Source organism: Callorhinus ursinus, unplaced genomic scaffold (genome assembly GCF_003265705.2).
Source record: "Callorhinus ursinus isolate GAN/ISIS: 27379988/994484 unplaced genomic scaffold, GSC_fseal_2.0 scaffold6, whole genome shotgun sequence".
In the NCBI taxonomy this organism is placed as follows: Eukaryota; Metazoa; Chordata; class Mammalia; order Carnivora; family Otariidae; genus Callorhinus; species Callorhinus ursinus.
This window is the reverse complement of record NW_027397068.1, coordinates 47010530-47031944: the sequence shown is the minus strand read 5'-3', so window position 1 is coordinate 47031944 and position 21415 is coordinate 47010530. Positions and strand designations below refer to the sequence as shown.

The 21415-nt window shown below is 39.8% G+C and overlaps 1 protein-coding gene and 1 pseudogene across 7 annotated transcripts in view; one reads left to right on the top strand and one right to left on the bottom strand.

Annotated features, from left to right (window-relative positions):
• Positions 1-21415, bottom strand: part of L3MBTL3 (L3MBTL histone methyl-lysine binding protein 3) — a 121318-nt gene that overhangs the window by 77489 nt on the left and 22414 nt on the right. For 5 of the 7 annotated variants that reach the window (XM_025865368.2, XM_025865385.2, XM_025865380.2 and 2 more), the window contains exons 3-10: positions 18186-18302; positions 11627-11738; positions 11192-11266; positions 9601-9760; positions 8354-8486; positions 6456-6540; positions 4826-4917; positions 2507-2611 (exon numbers count right to left, since the gene is read on the bottom strand). In XM_025865368.2, the coding sequence (XP_025721153.1) occupies positions 2507-2611; positions 4826-4917; positions 6456-6540; positions 8354-8486; positions 9601-9760; positions 11192-11266; positions 11627-11738; positions 18186-18287 (864 nt within the window). In that variant the 5' untranslated portion in view covers positions 18288-18302. The remainder of the gene's footprint in view (positions 1-2506; positions 2612-4825; positions 4918-6455; positions 6541-8353; positions 8487-9600; positions 9761-11191; positions 11267-11626; positions 11739-18185; positions 18303-21415) is intronic. The other 2 variants (XM_025865390.2, XM_025865396.2) reach the window with 1 other exon arrangement.
• LOC112814220 (homeobox protein NANOG pseudogene) lies at positions 19359-20689 on the top strand (annotated as a pseudogene).

Sequence of the window (21415 nt, the reverse complement as noted above, 5' to 3'; positions counted from 1 at the left end):
TAGCCGTGTCCGGTTCCCACTCCCCTTCTTCACAATAGCCTTTTCAAATCCTACTCTCTCTCCTTCAGCTACCATGCCCACGACCTCCAGCGTCACTCTCAGTGATTTACCTTCTGTGGTAAAGAAGCTGCCTCGAACATCTGACTCCAAACTAGCAAACAGGCCCATGCCTGTGCACACCCACCCCCTCCACCTCCACCCTGCTAGAACCCAAGAAGAGATTCCTGCTCCTGGCTAAGGCTGGGTCTCCTCATACGCCCTGGATCTCATCTACCCCTAGCCCCTCCTTATCAATTATCTGCTCTCTCTGAGCCCTCCAATCCTCTGCTCCCTAGCTGCTTTTTCAGAATTCATTCTCCAGTCTCTTCCCATTATTTAAAAAAAAAAGGCAGGGGGAGGGAACAAAAAGAAAAGTAAATAAAGACTATCTCTCAGGCTTAGGCAAACAAATTACCCCATAGTCTTGGTAAGAATGTAACAACTGGTAAATCTTTTTGGAGCAACAAGTAGCAGCATGCATCAAAAATTGAAATTTTAATCACTCTCACAAGGGCACTGTTTGTAATAATGAGAATGATGAGAAAGTGAAGACCACTCATTTGTTCATCAATATGAGAGAAATTAAATGAATTACAGCAAATTAGTAAAATGAACACCACCCAATGCTTAAAAATAATATGTATATAAAATATAAAACACACTGTCATAAAAGCAAGCTCCAAAAAGTATGTATTATACCATTTACATGTAAAAAAGAGAAAAATATACGTATATGTATTTTTACAAGTAGAGAAAACATCTGCATGGAATACAGTGAATGCGTAAGGGTCATTATCTCTGGGATCTGGAATAAGGAAAAGCAAGGAGTGTGATAGAGGACTTTTATTTCTTATAATGTATATTCTTTTTTTAAAAATATATTTTATTTATTTATTTGAGAGAGAGAGAGAGAGAGAGAGAGAGAGAGAGGGAACACAAGCAGGGGGAGTGGGAGAGGGAGAAGTAGACTCCCCCCTGAGCAGGGAGCCCAACACGGGGCTCGATCCCAGGACCCCGGGATCATGAGCTGAGCCGAAGGCAGACACTCAACCAACTGAGACACCCAGGCGTCCCTATTTTAATGTATATTCTATACTATTTGAAGTTTTCATGATGAGCAAACATTACTATTATAGTAAAAAGCTAGACAAACTAAAATATATCTCCTTCAAAACCAGGAGTTGGAACACACACACCTTAAAAAGATCCCTTTTACAGCTAAACTTCTCAAAAGCAGTCTACACTTACTGAATCTGCTCCTTCACAATGCTTCCTCAATTATTTAGGGAACTAAGATGAGCTAATATATGGCAGGCACTAAGCTCAGCATCTGTCCCATGGTCCTCTCTGTGTAACTGTATATCATCATCATGTACCATAATTGTCATCATCCATCAGATGTTACTGTGTTCCACAGGAGCCAAGCTTCTTACAAATTCACGAACTCACTGAAAGAATACTATGATAACTAAAACTAGTACACAAGAGATCATCTTTTGGGGGGAATTTTTAAAGACTTTATTTATTTTGTTTTCGAGACAGAGGGCGTGTGAGTGTGGGGAGGGGCAGAGGGAGAGAATCTCAAGCCAACTCCACACTGAGTGTGATGCGAGGCTTAATCCCATGACCCTGAGATCATGACCTGAGCTGAGCTCAAAAGTTGGATGCCCAACCTACTGAGCCACCTAGGTGCCCCTTTGGGAGAATTTTTAAAGACACATACCCCTGGCTCAAGAGAGGGAGGAAGGTGGAGGCTAGCACAGGAGGAAAAAAGTAAATTCTGCACAGGAGGAAAAAATAAATTCTAAGAAATGCTCTCAGTAATATACTAGACTGACATATATATAAATAGACTTGGACAATTTTTCCTAAAAAATTTCACAGAGGTACCTTGAAATACTAAAAAATACACAAATATCTGTTGGTCTAGTTCTTTTTCTTTTTTTTTTTTAAGATTTTATTTAATTATTTGAGAGGGAGAGAGAACAAGTTGGGGAGGGGAGGCTCGGAGGGAGAGGTAGAAGCAGACTCCCCGCTGAGCAGGGAGTCTGATGCAGGGCTCCATCCCAGGACTCCAGGATCATGACCTGAGCCGAAGGCAGACACTTAACTGACTGAGCCACCCAGGCGCCCCTGTTGTTCTGTTTCCTATGTGAAGGAACCACAGTATGACCAAAGCTATGGAGTCAGATGGACCTGGGGTCAAGCCCCGGTTCTATCACTTTGAAGCTGTGTGGCCTTGCGTACATCATTTAATCTCTCTGAGCCTCAGTTCCTTTACCTACAGGACAGGAATAAAAAAACATGACCTGCATAGGATTCTTGCAGAGATTCAGTGAGTTAATACACAAAACAGTAAGCACAATGCCTGGCATGAAATAAGCACGCAACAAATGGCACCTTTTCCTATTATTAAAACCCCAGAATCACCACTGTATTGCAAAAATAAAGACAAGGCAAGGCTTACCTCAGCCACAGTGAGGACACAGTACACAGACTGATGCTCAGGGTCCACACCTTCTAACTTCATGCCAACTTTAAACCCATTTTTGTTATATGGAAAGGACTGATACTAAAATGCAAAATGACAGCAGTTTTAGTATTTTATCCTGAACGTCCAATTAAAATGTGAATAATTACCATTAAATAAAGACTAACAAATACATAAATAATTCTTAAAAATCCAAAAGAAAAGGACCACCAAATAAGCCAACGATAAATGAACAAAGACTATAAACAGGTCACAGAAAGGGAAAAGTTTTACATATCTGAAAAGATGTTCAACCTCACCCATGAGAGTCATACAAAGTAAAATTACACTAAAACATATTTCCCCTAATCAGATTTGTCAAGATCAAAAAGTCTGGTAACACAGTGAGGGCAAGGCTCTGGGAGGACAGGCACAGACATATATCTAGCAGGGGTCAAAACTGGCACAACCTCTAGCCACCTCCCAGTATCTTGCAAACAGGACATTCGGTGTGTCTCAGGAATTCTAATTCTGGGAAATTATCCAACAGAGATACCCACATTATGTGCAAAATGACAGGTATACAAGGTCATTCACCAAAACACTTATGTGTGGTTGTCATCTATGTGTCATATATTAACATATATGTGTCAACCAATAGGGTGCAGCTTAACTTGTTATGGAACAGACATAAGATGTCGTATTATGAATATAAAAGAATGATGAAAGGAATCATGAACTGAGATGGACTCCTTTCCAAACTAAGTTAAAAAAAAAAAAAAAGCAAAGTCTAAAACCGTGTGTGTGACATGTTACCATTTGGCTGAGGATGGGGAGGACAGGCTCTGTGAATATCTACTGCTTATCTGCACATACAATTTTCTAGGAAGGGGCTGGAAGAACTGGTAACAGTAATCACTTGTTACTGGGAGAGGCAAATCTGGGACCTAGAGAGCAGGGCTCTGCGGGACATACTTCACGTTCTTCTAGTACTTTTTTTTTTTTTTTTAATTAAAGAATTGGTTCTTTCTGTTGTTTTATTTTTTTTTTAAAGATTTTATTTATTTATTTATTTGAGAGAGAGAATGAGAGAGAGAGAGAGAGCATGAGAGGGAAGAGGGTCAGAGGGAGAAGCAGACTCCCTGCCGAGCAGGGAGCCCGATGTGGGACTCGATCCCGGGACTCCAGGATCATGACCTGAGCCGAAGGCAGTCGCTTAACCAACTGAGCCACCCAGGCGCCCTCTTCTAGTACTTTTACAGTGTGAATTACATGACTGTTTTACTGATTCAAGTAATTAGGTATATTTAAACTTTTTTTAATGTAAAAAAGTCTATTCTACAAAGAATCACAGTTACAGAAAATAATCATATAGAACACGTTCATATGTAATTACAATTACGTATAAATTAAATATTCCTAATGTAGATGTAATCATAACATTTACTATTCATCACTTTTTAAAACTGCCTATGTGAATGCATCTCTAACAAGGTATCAATGGAGGATTTATTACACGCCATGATTAAATATAATAAATAATTTAAAAAAAGGTTCAGCGGACTACACTCTATGGGTCAAATACAGCCCACGACCTGTTTTTATAAATAAAGTTTTACAAGAACATGGCCATAGCCCTTCCTTTATATATTGTCTATGGCTGCTTTCATTACAACAACAGAACTGAGCTGCTGCCACTGAGACCAGATGCCCCACAAAGTCTAAAACACAGACCATCTGGCCCTTTTACAGAAAAAGCTTCCTGACCCCAGGTTTAGCCCGGGGGTGGCAGCTCCCACTCAGAACCACACTTGGTATCTATGCTTCTGAGCTTAAGTCACTTAAGACAAAATGTTTTTATTACAGTTAATAAAATACAATAACCTGCTTTTAGATTTTTGTTGTGATATTATATAAATCTCTAACTCATTTTCATTTCTCCCAAAACCGTAATGTTGACGTGAAATTTCATGCCAGGTTTTCTTTATCTACGAGCTTTTCGGCAGTAGTAGAGGTATTCCTCTTAAAATTACTAAGTGAAAGCCCAGTAAAGGTCGAGAGAAAGAGCATGTGTATCTCAACATGTGCCTGTGCATGTGGCACCGGGGGGTGGTCAGCATATATTAATGTTAGTTGCCCTTGCACTTACCCCACCACATAAATACACTCATGAAAAACAATATGCTTGAGAAATTACCCCAAGTCACATTTCCTAAACAAACAACGCTAATTCCAGATCAGAATTCCAGAGCTTTCGCCCTTGTAGACAAGGCCCGTACAGACAATGCAGACAGTGTTTTCTAGAAGAGTCCGTACCTCCTTGAAGAGCTTTGCGGGCACTGCCACAGCTTTTTCCTCCTCCAGATAGGATGCCCAGCACCAGGCTTTCTTTCCTTTAGGAGGCAAACCTGAAAAGCAAGTGAGACTAATAGGCTAGAGTTCCCAAATCTAAGAAGTCAGAGGTGTATCTTGTGAAGTCTCACTACCCGAACCACTACTATGCTGGGCCCTTCTTTTACTTCCATGGCTGGCAGTTCCCAGTCTCCTCCTGGCCCCTCTTCCAAAAAAGCAAAAGCTAAGGAGTAAACTGTGGTGTATGACCAGTTATGATGGTAGAAGAAACAGCAGAAGAATTTAGAATAAATGAAGGAGACAACACAGGAAACCAAGATAGAAGAGTATCATGAAAACAAGATGATCAAAAAATGTTTCCTGAGATCAAGAAGCTAAGGACTAAGAAGAAGCCAGTGTACTGAGTGCTGAGGGAATGGCTGCTGATCTGGGAGGGGAGGGGGTGGCCAATTTAGCAAGGGCCAGATTTTGAGCTGCAAAAGAACTATAAGTGATAAAGACATGCAGCCAGCCAATATCAATTTTATTTTGGAATAACTCAACAAACAATAGAAATGAAAGGAAGAGCATAATACCTTGATGGGTAGCGAAAGGTATTTGGGGAATGAGATTTGAGCAGGCTAAGATGGAGCCCATGAACAGAAAAAAGAAATGTTGAATACCGAAGGGAGAAAAAAATAAATGACTGGAGAACAAGGTCCCAGAAGAGCCAGGGCCCTGAAGACAGAAAAATGGAAGGGAGAGAAAGGTTAAAACATTTGTGAGGCAGAGACCAGCGTGAAAAATTTACCCCCTCTCAGCTCAGTGATGTAAAACAGAAGGTCATCTCCCCCAAGAATAGTTAGGCTGTGTGCCTGAGGCAGGCAGAAATAGTTGAAGCTGTCTTGGAGGAACTGAGAGATGAACGACCGAGGAGTGCGTCCACGCAGCGAGGAGGCACACTGGCTTCCTGGCCCCAGTTAGCAGGGACAACATGAACGGCCAAGTCGGCGGTGGGGCTGCCCTCAGTGGAGAGATCTAACACGAAGGGCTGGCAGGCAGATGGGATGGGTCAAAAAGGCGAAACAAAACCTACTGGAGGACACTGAGGCCTCAATGGAAATGAGCTCAGGGCCATGCTGAATGAGGAGGTAAGGTCGTCCAGTCAATTATAAAAGGAAAGGGTCTGAGCACTGGATTCATCACGAAAATAAAGTGTTGCCTAAGGAGCAATGACAGAAACAAAAAAGGTTCCCCATCAGGAGGTTGTGGTTTGAGGGGAAACATTAAAAACTTAAAAGTCTTAGGAAATGAACAAGAACAAAGGTTTTAGTCCATGTGCAAAAATAGGAAAAAAAAACCTATTTGATGGAAAAATATAGGAAGATGTTTTCATGTTTGCATGGACACTACTCAAAAGTTTGAATTTCCATTTTTTTCCTTATCTACTTCTTCAAAATGCTGATTTTTATTGACAAAATTTAATCAAAGAAAAACCCAACACAGTATCTTCACTGCCCTAGTGTACATTACAATTAAGACTAAGATGTCTACCTGTGTGAAATGTTTTCCACTTCATAAAGCCACAAGTAAAACCTTTCTTTCATCAACTTACCCTGCTTCAATACAGCCGAATCACCTCGTCTTTTCCTTCGGGCTCTCTGTGAACCCCTCAGGATTCTTCCATCTTGTTTGTTCTCCTACAGCAAGAAAGGACAATTAATGATTTCAAAAGCGCATGAAACTGGCACCAATGAAAAGTTAGCTGTCAGAAAGCATTATTATTTTTTGTACGTTTCTTCAATTTCACTTCGTAACTTTTAAAGAAAGAAAGAATATAGGTCATTTGAGAACTGTGTTGCTTTTGGCCTGAGGTGATTACAAAATAAGAACGTTTCCAAGAATCACACTCTGCACCAGCACAGATACTGCTCCTGCCTTCTTGGAGCACTTGCTTCTTATAGCTCCTTGACCACTGTGTTCGGATTTTCCTCACACCCCACTGGCCGCTCTTTCTCAGTCCCTTTGCTCGGATCTCCTCTAACCCACTTCCTTTCTCTTCCCTATTGAACCCCTCACCCTGGGTTTTAAATATCGTCTCTCTGCCAAATATCCCGTCTGTATCCCCTAACCTCTTCCCTGACGCCACACTCATGTATCCAACCGCCCACCTGGGAGCTCCACTTGGACACCTAATGAGCATCTCAAACTCACCATGCCAAAGGACTCCAGATTCTGACCTCCAGTCTTGCCTCCCCAAACTCAATAAATGGCGTCATTATCCAGTGAACTGTTCAAGCCAAAACCTGAGTTATTCCTGATTCTTCTCTCTCCCTCACACACCGTGATGATCCTGCCTCCAACATCTACCCTAAATCCAGTGACTTCTATCCTCCGTAGCCCTCTTAATGAGCCTACTGCAATAAACTGTTGGTTTCCCTGATTTCATTCTCGGTCGCACATACCAACGCTAGAGCCATTGCTTTAAAACAACAATCATATCACCGTATTTCCTTGCCTTCAACCTTCCAGTGGCTTCCCACCACACACAAAACAGAATGAAACCCCACTAGTCTGGTTTCTCATGAAGCCTTACACGGCCTGGACCTCTTGAACTTCATCTTATTCCATTCCCCCTTAACCCGTAAGGCTCAACTAAACGGTCTTTATATCCTCAAACAAAACGTGTCACACAGGTTCTTGCCTTAAGGGGCTCTTCCCCAGCCATTCCATTGCCCCGGGGGCCTCCTCAGTCCTTCTTTTACAAAGCTGGCTCCCTCTTATCACCCAGATCACACTGTTCATGCCCCCTCCTCTGGGAGGCCTCCCTGACAACCCAGTTTAAAGGAGTCAACCAATCCTCATGCCCTCCTTTATTCTCCATGGCACTTATCACAGGCTGCCGTATCTCCCATTTATTAGATGTCCCCTTAAAAGAACGTGGTGTCCCTGAGAAGAGATCCTGTTGTCCTGCTGCCGCACATCCCTGTCTTCCCAGCTTCTAGGAGAGAGACCAGCAAATAATTGGGGGCTCAACACTGATCTGAAGGGAAAGTCTTCAAGACCTCAAAGTTCTCTTTTCATACAGGATCACTAATATATACTTGAGAGATAAGATATTTATGTTTTAATTAGCACATTCTGAATTAGGTTCCCCTAAATATACCTGACATTTGTCTGCCATTTTCTATCTACTTGCATAGTTTTATGAGCTCTGCAATTTACCAAAATGGGATTGACATTTTTGCTATCGAGAGGGACTGAAGATTTTGCTGTGGCCTCTCTCATCGGTAATAAACTTCAGCACATCCTACTTCTTCAGCCTGAGGGAGAAGTCCTATTCCCATTTTGAAAGGTGGACAGTGACACCCAGAAGAGGGTCGGGAGGTAACTTGCCGACAGTCACACAGAGAGTCATGGAACCACCAATGGAAGTCAGTGCCTCTGACTGGGGTGCTGCTCTCCTAAGAAGCACCCACTGTGCTCCTTGGTAGGTGCACAGGAGATACTAACCATCTCGTCATCTCTCTCTTCTCCATCCTCCTTGGAGTCAGCTTTCAGAGATAATTTCGGTTTCTTCTTCCGACTACACTTAGGATCTTCTTCCTCGTTGTCTTCTCCTATGTCCCTTTCTTCCTTCTGATCTCTGTTGTGTTTATAAACCCAAAATAGTGACAGGAAACAATACCTATCAAACATCTACATGTTGATTATCATGCAACTTAAAAAAAAAAAATCATCCTCCAAAGGAAAAACATTAACCACCAGGAGAATAGTGTAGGCATCAGAATTTCATAGCTAAGGAACACTTGGAACCACTGTCATGTGTAACAGCTCAGGGTAGAAAATGGAAATTAGCTTATATATTAATTTCAAAAGGGGATCAGTGCTGTATGTGAAACAGGCTCTAACAAGTTTAAAATGATCTGTCTTTCACATCTGCCATCCACACTAATAAAAGAATCAATTATTTAGAGATGTTTTAGTCTTCAGGGCCATTTTAATGCAAGAATCTAGCAATTATTAAGAATGACAAGTGCAACTGAAAAAAGGCCAAGTGTAACTTTGTAAAATAAAAGCTGGCCAACAAAAACAGACAATTCCCAGGCCTATGCTGGTGAAAATACATGGGAAATGCCACAAAAATGTAAGGGTCAAGTCACTGCTTTGTGGTACACAATTATATGCAAAAATGCACCCTGGTGATTAGCTGAACTTGTCAGACAGTCCCCAGATGGCCAGGTCCCAGAACACTGTCAGCCACAGAGCACACCTCTGTCTCCTAAACCTCAGTCTGCACTGAGGTCTGTGGTCGGGCACCTCATTACACAACTCTCTACAGCCATCTTCATTCAGTTGGTCCCCAATTTGTGGCGGCTCAGTTTCATTGGTGGAGTTGTAGGTGAGTTACCTAAGAACCCCCCCCATGTATAAACAAAACCGCTTTTCCGTAAACATCAGCATCATCAAAATGTATGCAGTCCAGAGAAAGTGAAATACTCTCAGCTAGGGAGCACATGAGGTCATCAAAAGGCTGAAGAGAAAGAGGCCGCCCTTACAGAGAGGACTTATGCAGTACAACTCAGACCAGACATGATGGAAGTAATGGGGTCAGCGTCCACACGTCTCTAAAGGAAAAGTCTCTGGGGGAAAAAAAGGGCATGAGTGGGGGACAGATGCCAGAGCGCCTCTGTATTCCCAAGCACCATGACGTTGGACGCTAAAACCCATTTTACAGATGGAACAGGGCAAAAACCTACTTGTCTTTGCTATGCCGGGCACAATTCTGGCTGCAGTAGTTTCCTCCAGAAAGACACTCATCTACATTGCCGTACTGACAACAGTTCTCACATAACTGAAGCCCTTCTACTTTCACTGGATCCTTCAACCTGAAAGGCATCCCAGTTTTCTCTGAAAAGACTAGAGGATGAAAAGGAGGAAAAAACAAAAACAAAAACAGTGAAAGCCCTGACAGAAAACATTCCAAAATACATTTACACTTTTCCTCTAATAATTTTGTTAGCGACACAATAAAAGAATAATGTTTGTTGAATGAATGAATGACCAATCTATAGTTCGTGGGAGGGGGGAAAGAATGGACTTGGCAGGAATCGTTCAAATCATTTACCCAACAAAAAATATTCTGCAGAAAAGATAAAAGTTTATCCAAGGCTTTTTCTACAGAGTTCAAAGTAAAATAAAGAAAATTTCATGACTAAACTCAGAAGATGAAACTGTCAACCTACAGAATCCTATTTTATAGATGTATCTCTGACACAATTTAAAAAGGGTTATCTATGTTGTTTACCTTTTGATGAGTGGCTTTGTTCTACTAAATTGGTTAAATCACCACCTATGCAACTTCTCATGTAAAAGATCTCCTAAATCATAATGATCCAAATCATTTAGGAACTCACGCTTCCTTTTGCCTGAATTTGTTAGGCTAATCATTCATTCAGCAAACATTTATTAGGCACCAATTTACGCTAGACACTGATAATGATAGTACAGACCTTGCCCAAGAGAGCTCACAGTCTAGAAGAGAAGACAGGTAAGAAAACCAATATTTATAATAAAATGTGATACATGCAATTAAAGTATGAACAAGTTCCAGAAGGAGTACAGAAGAAGAAGTGTTTCACTCAGCCTGGGTTGAGGTCAGGGAAGGATTGTCTGATATAAAGCCTCAACTGGGTTTTGAAGGCCCAGAGGCATTTACCAACTGGACAAAGAGAGAACTGGCATCCCGGCCAGAAGAAAGAGCAGGGGCAGAGGCAAGGGGGCACAATACCACATGATGTGCTGGGAGAACGACATGGAATTCAGTGCTGCCGGCACTACCAGGACACCATGTACAGACAGAACAGAACAGAACAGAGAGCAAAGACACAGCAAGCCGGTGGGTGGTGCCACCCACATCTTGTATGTTTGGCTACAGAGACAATAAGAAATCAGTGAAGTGTCAGATAAGCGATCTACAAAAGTTTCTCTGACTTCAAGGTGTGGGATCAATTAGGTGAAATTAGCAGCAGAGTGATTCTCAAGGTGGAGTCTGCAACAGTTCAGGTGAGAGCTGATAAGGGCCTACACTGAGGCAGTGGCAGTGATCATTAGTAGAAAAAGCCAGATCTGAGACGTATTTAGGAAATAAAAACCAAGAGGGTTGAGTAACAGGCCATGGGACTGGGGGAGGACAAATTCAGGATGACTCCTAGATTTCTTACTTGTCCACGGGGTGGATGGTGCTACCACCAATTGAAATATGGATTATAGAAGAAAGAGCAGGTTTGGGGGAAGGGGAGAAAGAAATAGAAAATGAATCGCATTTCAGACATGTGGAGTTTGAGGTACCTGTGGGACATCCAGGTGGAGATGTCCAGTAGGCAGGTGGAAATACGGGCCTGGAGCTCGGGGGAGAGGTCGGGGCTGGAGATATAGATTTAGGAGTCATCAGCATATAGGTGTTAGTTACAACCATCGGAGTAGATGAGAAAAAAGTGGCAGGCTTTTGGCTAAATCACCTGGGTAGGCTATTACAACACTGGATTTACTTGATAATTTCCAATTAACCTTGTCCTATTACAGATCTGGCATTAGGAAAGAAGACAGTTTATAGTTATTTTAAAATATAAAAGTTGGTTCCATATGAGTTTTGTTATAGAAATTTACTTAAGAACATGTGACATGAAAATCACCCAGAATTTTCAAAGTTCCAGCCTATTATAAACCAGATAGTCTTATTTTAAAACTCTCAAAAGAAAGGCCCTGCAGACGACCCATTCTTACCTTCTTGAGCAGTTGGTACCATCCAAGTTGTGGTAGCTGTTGCTTTTTTCACGTTTTCCACCTCACTCTCATCTGTGATAACTTCCAGGGCTCCAAACTCGTTCACCCGAAACTAGGGACAACATGGTAGAAAGAGGCAACATTTACAAAACCGCTCAAAATGGTAAATGTTTCGTGGCTGACACATATAGTCTTTAAGCAAAGTAATTATGCTTTGAAAGTTCATTTCAGCAAATATATCTAGATAAGTCCTCTACTAATATTAAGTCCTTTGCATTTTACTAATTTGGGGATTCAGGGAAGGGAAAACAGAACAAAGCAGCAAGGTACTTCTTCGAGTACGGTAACCAACCAACTCTACGCTGTGCCAGTAGAAGTGACTGCTCACTCCATGTGCTCTACAAGTTCAAACACCAGTTTTTGCTAGGACTTTTTTCCCCCCTTATTTCGTATTACTACTTACTTAGTAATCAAAATTAGTAAAAGAAGAATGACTGTTTTCCCTGGAATCAACTTGTCTCACCCAAGTTCAGTGAGGCCAAGAGAAAGAAATATCTCTTCCAGAAATATAATGACCTGCACTCGCATCCCCTTATATTTCCAAGGTGTAGACGAGGAAGACCGATGTGTGATCATGCGAGCCCCAGCTCCATACTTCTTTCTTTCACTGCTTTTTGGAATTCTCCATCCTATTCATCCGGAGTCCTCCAAAACAACTGGTAAAGTCTATGGAGATCTGAACAAATCTACTAGCTACTGGCCAATGCTATCACTAAAAATTATAGGCATTTTGATTTCATGGACATTTTGATTCCAAATATCGAAAATTTCCTCTCATCTCATGGCAAGCTTCAAATCAAGTATGTTTCTGCAATACCCTGGTTGTACTGTGCATGTGTTGAAGGCTTAACTACTATCTACGTGCAGGGAGCCCCCCCAATCCCCTTTGAAACAACGAGGTTTTCTCTCCTATTAATGAAGCTCAAAGTTTTCCATAGTCCTCTGTTTTTCCATAAAATAAAATGACATCAAGGGTCCACTAATTTTGACAGCCGGTGAAAAACTGGAAAGCTCACGATTCTAAAAATTATAAAACTTTTTTCTTAAAGTTTTTAAATCTTTCACAGAAATGTGGATGAGCATGCCAATATGTAGTAGTGAAACTTAAGACCTTCCATTCCCCAATCTAAAACATCTATTTAGTCCACATGCCAATAGGAGGATTCATTTAATCATTCAGACTACATTCAGAAAAAGCTGAAGCAAAAATTACTATTCTTTCCACCAGGAGAACATGGCACCTTATAAAATTTTATGCGTGTACTCTACAGTGATCAAAAGCTTTTTAGGCTGACAAAGCTGAAATTGTTAATAAAAGTGAAAATGTTTTCTACTACGTATTTCAGATAGAAGTTCCCAGCTAACATGTGTTTACTATACCTAGTGTGCTCACCTAAAAATAACTGTCTAGGAAGTGGCAAAAAAGGTAATTGAGAGGAAAAGAGCTAAAAATTACTTTTGGGAAAAAAACATTTTAAATGATCTACTCTTAAAAGGGAATATTTCAAAATAAAGCTGACAGTACCATCTACTGGGCAAGAGTAGAAAAAACAAGCCATAATGTTACTAATTAATGATATTAAAGAGTAAGACAAAAAATCAAACCTGCATGAAAGTTTAACAAAACAATAGGCATGAGCTTTGTCATTCAGTTCAGGTAAGTAATTTTACTTTCATTACATGCTGATGTTAACTTATACCTATTTGAAAACTACAAAATGTGAGAAACAGCACTATTTGCATTACACTGAGAGTCTCCTGTGGTATTAAGTTTCCAAATTGCTTCTAAGCTGGGAGGCACCCTGCATCTCCAACACTGAGAAAGAGAACACCACTGAGTGGAATCTTTAAATAAAAATTCAGAGTTATGACACCTGGAAAGCTTAAGGCTCAACTACTCTCAAAGTTAAAAGATAATATTCTCACAATACAACAATTAATCCCAGTTATCTTTTCCTTCTAATACTTATTGCCAGTAACTGACCTACAGCCAAAATACAAAGTAAAGATGTCACGACACTCAGGGACACAATTAACTCCTGTAAGCCAGGGATCCATAGCTGGACTTCAGGGGATTGATGAATCCCATGAAATACATGCAAAATTATGTCAAGAGCACATATATATTTTTCTGGGGATCGGGTTCATAAGTTTCATCATATTCCCAAAGGCATCCTGTAACCCTGAAAAAGTAAAAAATATCTAACCAAAGTTACTTTATCTCAAAAATTAACCTCCAAGTGTTTTCAAAGTACCCTACCATATGCAAAAAGACAGAGGGATTAATTTTTTTTTTCCTGGCTTCTCAATTTGGATTTACTGTCTTTCACAATGTTGCTATTGTAGAAAATGCTGGACCACATAGGCTGTTAGGTGCTGCCAGCATTACTGGAGTTCCACAGATGGAATTCCAGAAAGACTGACACATTCCCTAACATTTTTCCCCCCAATAAAACCCTCAGGTTCTGAAATGGGGAATGTTTTTATGAATGCTTTTAGAGCCATGGAAACTTGAAATAATCCCTCTTATTTCTTTTTTCAAAGTTATTAGTTCTTTTAACTTAGACATCTAAAAAGCAGCATAAAAATTTATTGAGTGGCTCCATTCCATAATCAAGAACATCAAAATTATAAACTTTACAGAAGAAATTTATTAAGCACATCAAACACATCAGCTGACATTGTAATTTGTTCTGCTAGTGGATACATCTAGGTCAGTCAGAAAACAATTATGCCTGAAATATACAAGGGGTTGCAAAGGTTGGTTTGTTTAGCTTAGCTTGAACTACCTTTAATTGATTCAATTCTCTTCTTTATTTTTTCTTGTAGAGGCAAAGGATCCTTTGCTGATTTTTGCCCGTTTTTAATAATAGATCATTAAAAGATGCTGCCGAGGTTACTATTTTTATTACTTTCCATGTTGAAATGTGAGTTCTACTTACCAATCTGTTTTTAAGAGCAAAGATTTTGGTAACTACACGTTTCTGAACATGAATCACAACAAGGCAAAACCGTGCACTAAGCGCAGTGAATTTCCCGGTTGGGTTTCTGCATTGCTGCTGCAGGGTCTTGCTCTCAGTTAAGTGGCAACTATTCTTACTAGATAAGATGCTATCACTCCCAGGAGTGTATCTGCATTTTACTAAAGGATTTCAAACAGCTAAATCCTTATGACCCAGAGGAATAATTCTCTGTGGATAAATTTCAGACACCAATTAGAAGTTCAGAGAGAGAAACTGCTTAGGGACAGGGAGCCCTGCCATGCACGTTCCCAATACCACTTAATACCTGCCTGTTTGTATGGCTGGTCCTGAGAAATTAATCTACAAATATTAATTCACCATTTTACAGAATAATTAGGCAGTGGTACAGTTTCCAAAGCTTGTTTAGGCCAAAACGTCTTGTGGATGACCACAATATTTCCAAGAGGGCCAGTGGACACTTGCCGTTCTCCCCTAACACTACACTTTCTTAGGCTAGTCCTTCTCTTTCTTGCATACCATGCCTGCCGGCGGAAGTCTTCACATCGATGCCGACCTGTTTTCAGACACCTGAAGCCCATGTGACAACTACTTCCCAAAGCCCTCCTGATCCCTCCAGCTAAAATAATACCTCCTCTAAATTGCTCTAACATTTTCCCTGTATCTCTTTTGTTATGAAAACATTTCTCCCTTTAGACGGTAGTATAGTAGTATTAAGAGAATCGATTTCAGTATCAGAAAAGCCCGGCTTTAGACGCAGTTCTGCCAATATCTTGACCTTGAGCAAATGCTTTGACCATTCTGGGCCTCTGTCTTCCCATCTGTAAACTGACAACAGTGACAGGAACTGTCACTGTTAAAGGAAAGGATTAAATAAAAAGATGCAGATAAAGTGCTCATCAGAGAGTAAGCTATTTTTTCCACTGCTGCACCCAAATGAAAAGTTTCTGCGCTCCATTTTATATAAAGGTTGGTTAGTCCAGGATGAAGCAGGGCAAGGATATTCCAGCAACAGGAAACAGCATAAACAGACCAAGGTTTGAAGCCTTCAAGTAGCTAGTTGGGCTGGAAAGGAAACAAGACGGCACAGAAGAGTGAAAAGAGATGTAGCTGGAGGGAAGTAGAGGCCAGATCACCAAAAACTTCTGTGATGAACTCTGCCATGAAAGACAGGAAACTGCTAAAGGATTTTAAGCAGAAGAGTGACATAACTTGATAGGCCAGCAACGTTTTACAGAGAAACGTTCTTTCAAAATGGCAGTAAACTGAAGCATATAAAAACCTGTTCCCATGATAAGAAATTGACTTCTGTGTATTAGCTGATGACATGGGCTACACTAATCTGAGCTGTCTTAGGAGAGCACCCTGTTTATGAGGAAATCCACGTACCTATACCCATTAAAAAACAGAAGCTTCAGTAATCTAAGACAGACAAAGCACGATGTCAGAGAGTAAATCTCATGCTTTATTCAAAGTTCTTTTTAATATCTTATTTTTGTGAAAAATCAATTTCTCAATCAGGCCTCTTAAACAACTCAGACATTAATATCAGAAGCAAGTGATTCAGAAATCCTAAGTAACATAATCAACTGGCTTGTTCTTCGATCTCTTCAGGTAAAAATGGTTATAAAGTAGAAAAAAATTTTTTAAATTATTTTTTTTAGAAGTGGGGTTTCAAACTGTCTACAGTACATATAGTGAACTGGATACATGGCAATTACCTAGGTAATTAGATGACCCTAAAAGTCAAATAAAATAAACCAGATTATAATACCCACTAAGTGGCTTAATTACCTGATTACCTTAATAAAAGTAATAGGTTAATTCCTAAAATCCATTGCTTAGAAGACCTTCAGGCAATTTAAATTTCTTAGGGATGGAAACTTCTTAGGGATGGAAAGTTCAAAATCTAACTGCACAAAAGTTATAAATTTCATCATCTACCTGACATCAAAATAACACAGTTGAGAAAGGACAAAAATGTACAAGGAAAATACAAGAATAGAGCAATAAAAAAAAAGGCAGCTTACATAATATATCACAAAGCCAGAAAAGATATAATTTGTTAAGTGTTTTCCATATGTTATTTTTTCAATCCTTATAACCACCTTGTGACATAGATCCTATTTCCTCACTTTATAGATAAAGATTCTGAAACTTAGGAAATTTAAATAACTTGACAAAGCTCATGTAGCTACTATGAGGCTGACATTATAAGTGTCTGGAACAATTTTTCTTTCTCACAAATTTCAGCACTCGATTCCCATCATATCTAATCCAGATGAACATTTGGAGAATCTTAGAGCAGATAAAATCCTGAGTATTCATTTAATTCCTCATTTCACCAAAAAGGAAACTGGCCCAAAGAGACTAACTGACTTGTTCAAGGTCACAGAGAACTGAAACTAAAAACCATATCTCCTTTCCAGATTTCACTGAACCTCACTGCAGTATTTTTGTTAAGCTAAACTCAGATAGATAGATACGTTGGCACACTGCACTTAACTCAACCTAACGCAACTGAAATCTAAGTATTCTTCCAATGACAGATTGTCCAGATCTCACCACTGAGGATGAACTAGAATGGGCTTGGCTGAGATACTTGTCAAGTAGCCACTAAAAGGTACTGGATTTCAGGAAGCCACTATTAGGGGGCAGGAACTTCTCTTCAAGATAGACCACAACACCAAGCACTACAGAGGAAAGCCAAGTGACAGCCAGTTAGGGTGATGAGAAGTTCAAACACCTGAGTAACCACATACAAACACAAAGTCTAAAAGGCCACAGACAGGTTCAAGGTCCCAGAGACAGGATTAGAGCAAAAACACATTAGAAATGAGAGGTGGGGGTGACTGGCTTCCCGGATGAGCACTTGCATAACTATGTTTCATAGGGCAGCAGAGGTGGTCCTGCCGTGGGTTTAGGGAGGATTAAGAAAAGGAGCAGACTCAAGCATCACTCTCTGAAGAGAGTTCTCATCTACATAAAAGCAACCTGGTTTACAGGAAGGACCAGCTTTTGAACAAGTGATTATATAAAAATCCATATTTATAGTATAAATAATTTAAGGGAGGAGAATAGCCCTGTCTATTCAATATTTTAACATTATCCAGTTCTTAAAAGAGAAAACTAGGGCACAGGGAATGTGGTTATTCATTTAAAGTTATAAAGTTCATAACTACAAAACATAGGAAGCTAGGTCTTCTAAGCCTACCATTTCCATATTTATTGTCCATCATGATAAAGTCAAACCTGGGATGATCCTCTGGAAGCTACAATGCAATTTCTGCAAAATAAGAACATATTGCCAAAATATTCCCATCCACCACCCCAAGTGACAAAGACTTCTGCCAAGTCGTCAGCATTTCAAATTGTCTTGAAAATTTACTGTAGAGATCTGGGCATCATATGAAGCCTAGAGGGTTATGCTTAATGCTTTTAATTCTTCTTTCACATATTTAGTCAAATTTATTTTAATAAACACACACAGATAACTGTATTTAATAAAGACAGCTTACCTTTAAGTCACTTCCTGGTAATGTGCCTACTCCATCTTTCCAGTCCATAACACTGAATACATCAAACTCTTGACCACTTGCACTAGAGGCAGATTCAGTCATGATTTATTTTTGAACCTGGAAGGGGGGGAAAGGCGTATCATTAAATATTCTACATACAAATCAGTTTTTATTTTAGTGGCCATTGCCTCAGTTTCCCTTAATTACATAATTTTCTTGATCATAAATCTCATACCCATAAATCTAGCAATAAATGCTTCAAAAAATATCATTTTTTTTCCTACTGCAATCCCTGGTAAATTATAGAAAAAACAATATTACTAAAACTTATAAATTAGAAAGTGTCAATTTTTCTATTCTTAAAAAGGAATTCTTTGTTTCATAGCATATTCATCCAAAATAAAAAATCATGACACATATAAATAGAAATTCTTGCCCACTAAGTAGTTTTTTGTTGTTGTTGCTTTAAGATATTGAAAAGAGAGTGGGTATAAAGGACAGAATTAATATTAAATGTTAATAAACAAAATGAAACCATTTAGATAATAAAAAACCAAGAAAATGCCAGTCCATTAGGACTGTCATCTACACAAAACTTGTCAATTAAGTTTGCTGTGTCAATTCAATGAATTCACAGTGTGATTGATTCTTTCAGTAAATTGATTAATTTAATTCAGTCAAGATATCTGCCAATTTGATGTTCTGGAAAATAGGGAAGCAGTCTTAAAATATACAGCAAACACTAATAATAAGGCTATGTTAAGATAACCAAGTCAACTAGCTAACTGTGATAGTGCTTTTAATTTGCATTTTTTAAAAAATTGCAAAACAGTTTTCCATAATCACACAGTTAGTGTTCACATTGATATTGTTATTCCAAGACTGTTGTCTATGTGGTAGGGGATAAAAAAAAGTAAGTAATTATGTTGGTGTCATTGATAAGCAATGAAAGATGGATAAGTCCTATATTTAAATGGAATTATCAGTATGAATTCATAATGCACTTTAACCTTTAAAAAATAATGCATATTTTCTAGCTTTGCCCAGGGACAAAATCTAGAAACAACCAACAGTAATGAGCAGCCAAGTGCTCAGACTGTGATCTCTAAATACCATTTCTCTGAGGTCTTCCCAGAGAAGGGGCTGATTTCTGCTCAGTGGCAGATGTGCAAGATGAATCTGGAACTGGTCAACAAAAAGCAAGGACGCTATCAAAGACAACAGGGGTCATATCAAAAGAACTCAGAAGCCAACTTGAAGAGGCTCCTGCTGGCCAAACTAAGGATAGGATTCCTGCAAAGAATTGAAACACATCAAGGAAGTTTAGATCCATGAGTTCATATTGATATTGAAAACAAACAAACCAACCAAGAACACTTCATTGATCACCTTTTGAGACTACAATGGAACCAACTCATTATCTGGAAAAAGAAACAAGGATTTATCCTGCCTACATTGCATGAGACCCCTGTGAACTGTATCTCAGGGTAGCCAAATCATCGGGGAGAGGAAGTGTCAGTTTAGAAAGAGCTCCTGCTAATAAATAAAGAAGGAGAGACAGGATAAACCGAGAATTCGCAAGGATCCAGCTCTGCCCTAATGCCTGCCTGGCCCTGAAGCACCCAGTTCTAGGGACTCTTCTCCAGTGCCTGAGATTTATGGGCCTGAAGAAAATTATGCATCCATATAAAATGTCATCTGTTTAGACACCCCAAGCAGACCATCTCTCCTCTTCCTTCCTCCATTGATCTGCTTGTTCAGGACAGCCCCAACTCCTCCACCAGTCCCAGGGTAAAACTACCACCCACTTCTGGAGAGGAGAGAACAGTGAGGAAGGAAGATACGGCCCAGGGCAAGAAACAGAAGATCAGGACCGTGTTCTCTCAGACCCAACTCTATGTCCTCAATGATTTATTTGAGACAGAAATACCTCAGTCTCCAGCAGATGCAGGAACCTTCCAACATTCTGAACTTTAGCTATAAGCAGGTGAAGACCTGGTTCCAGAACCAGAGAATGAAATGTAAGAGGTGGCAGAAAAACCACTGGCCAAAGGAGAGCAAGAATGTGACTCAGAACAGCACAGCCACCGCAGAAGACCCAGGCTTCTATTCCTACCACCAGGGATACCTGAGGAACACTTCCGGAAACCTTCCAGTATGGAGCAACCAGACCTGGAATAACCCGAATTGGAGCAACCAGACCTGGAACAGCCAGTCTTGGAGCAACCACTCCTGGGAATGGCCAGTCTTGGAGCAACCATTCCTGGGCCAGTCAGACCTGGTGCCCCCAAGCCTGGAACAATCAGCTCCAGAACTGTGGACAGGAATCCCTGCAGCCCCAGATCCAGTTCCAGTAAAATTCCATCAGCGATTTGGAGTCCGTCTTAGAAAGTTCTGGGGAAAGCCACAGTGTAATACAACAATCCGCTAAGTATTTTAGTACCCAGCAAATAATGGATTTGTTCCCAAATTACTCTGTGAACATACAGCCTGAAGATGTGTGACTATGAGAATATTATTTGGTCTCAGTTTGGGCAGTGGCTATATTACTTCTCCTAGGCTTTGTTTTTTAGGGTCCTATATATCTCTACCTCGATATTCTGTTTCCCATTATTCTTATTGTGTCCATTGAGGGGATTGGAATCAAAGAGGTTTCAGTAGCAGTCCACTGCTATGGACAACATGATAAGAAGTGTTTCTGGCTATAGATAACTAGATACAATCCTAATGTGGATAGCTTTAGGCTCTAGAATCTAACCTAAAGAATAGGAAGTGAAGATACAAAGATGTGTATGAAGGATAATTTGTATTTTCTGAGATTGTGAGGCTTTTCTTGTTAATAACCTCAACTGTTAACGGTGAAGGGTTAAGCTATGATGTGCTTCATTGATTTCTTCTGTCCCCTATGATGTTTTACTAGAACTGTTAATTTGTTCATTATTCTAGTATTTGTAGAAAGATGTTTTGTATTTTAATGTATCATGATAATAGTACCAGTTTGGCTGATTGGTTTATAGGTTTAAGTACAAATAAATAAGATACCCACTTTACCCTTTAAAAAAATTTAAAAAAAATAAGGAATGACAAAACTGAAACATTACCATTTTCAATCCTCAATAAATGAATGGCTTTGGCAATGGCCATCGATGACCACTAAGAATACAAACCCAGAGTCGTCTTGCCAAGAAAAAACAAAACCAAACCTAATCTGATCAAGTCTATTTACAGGA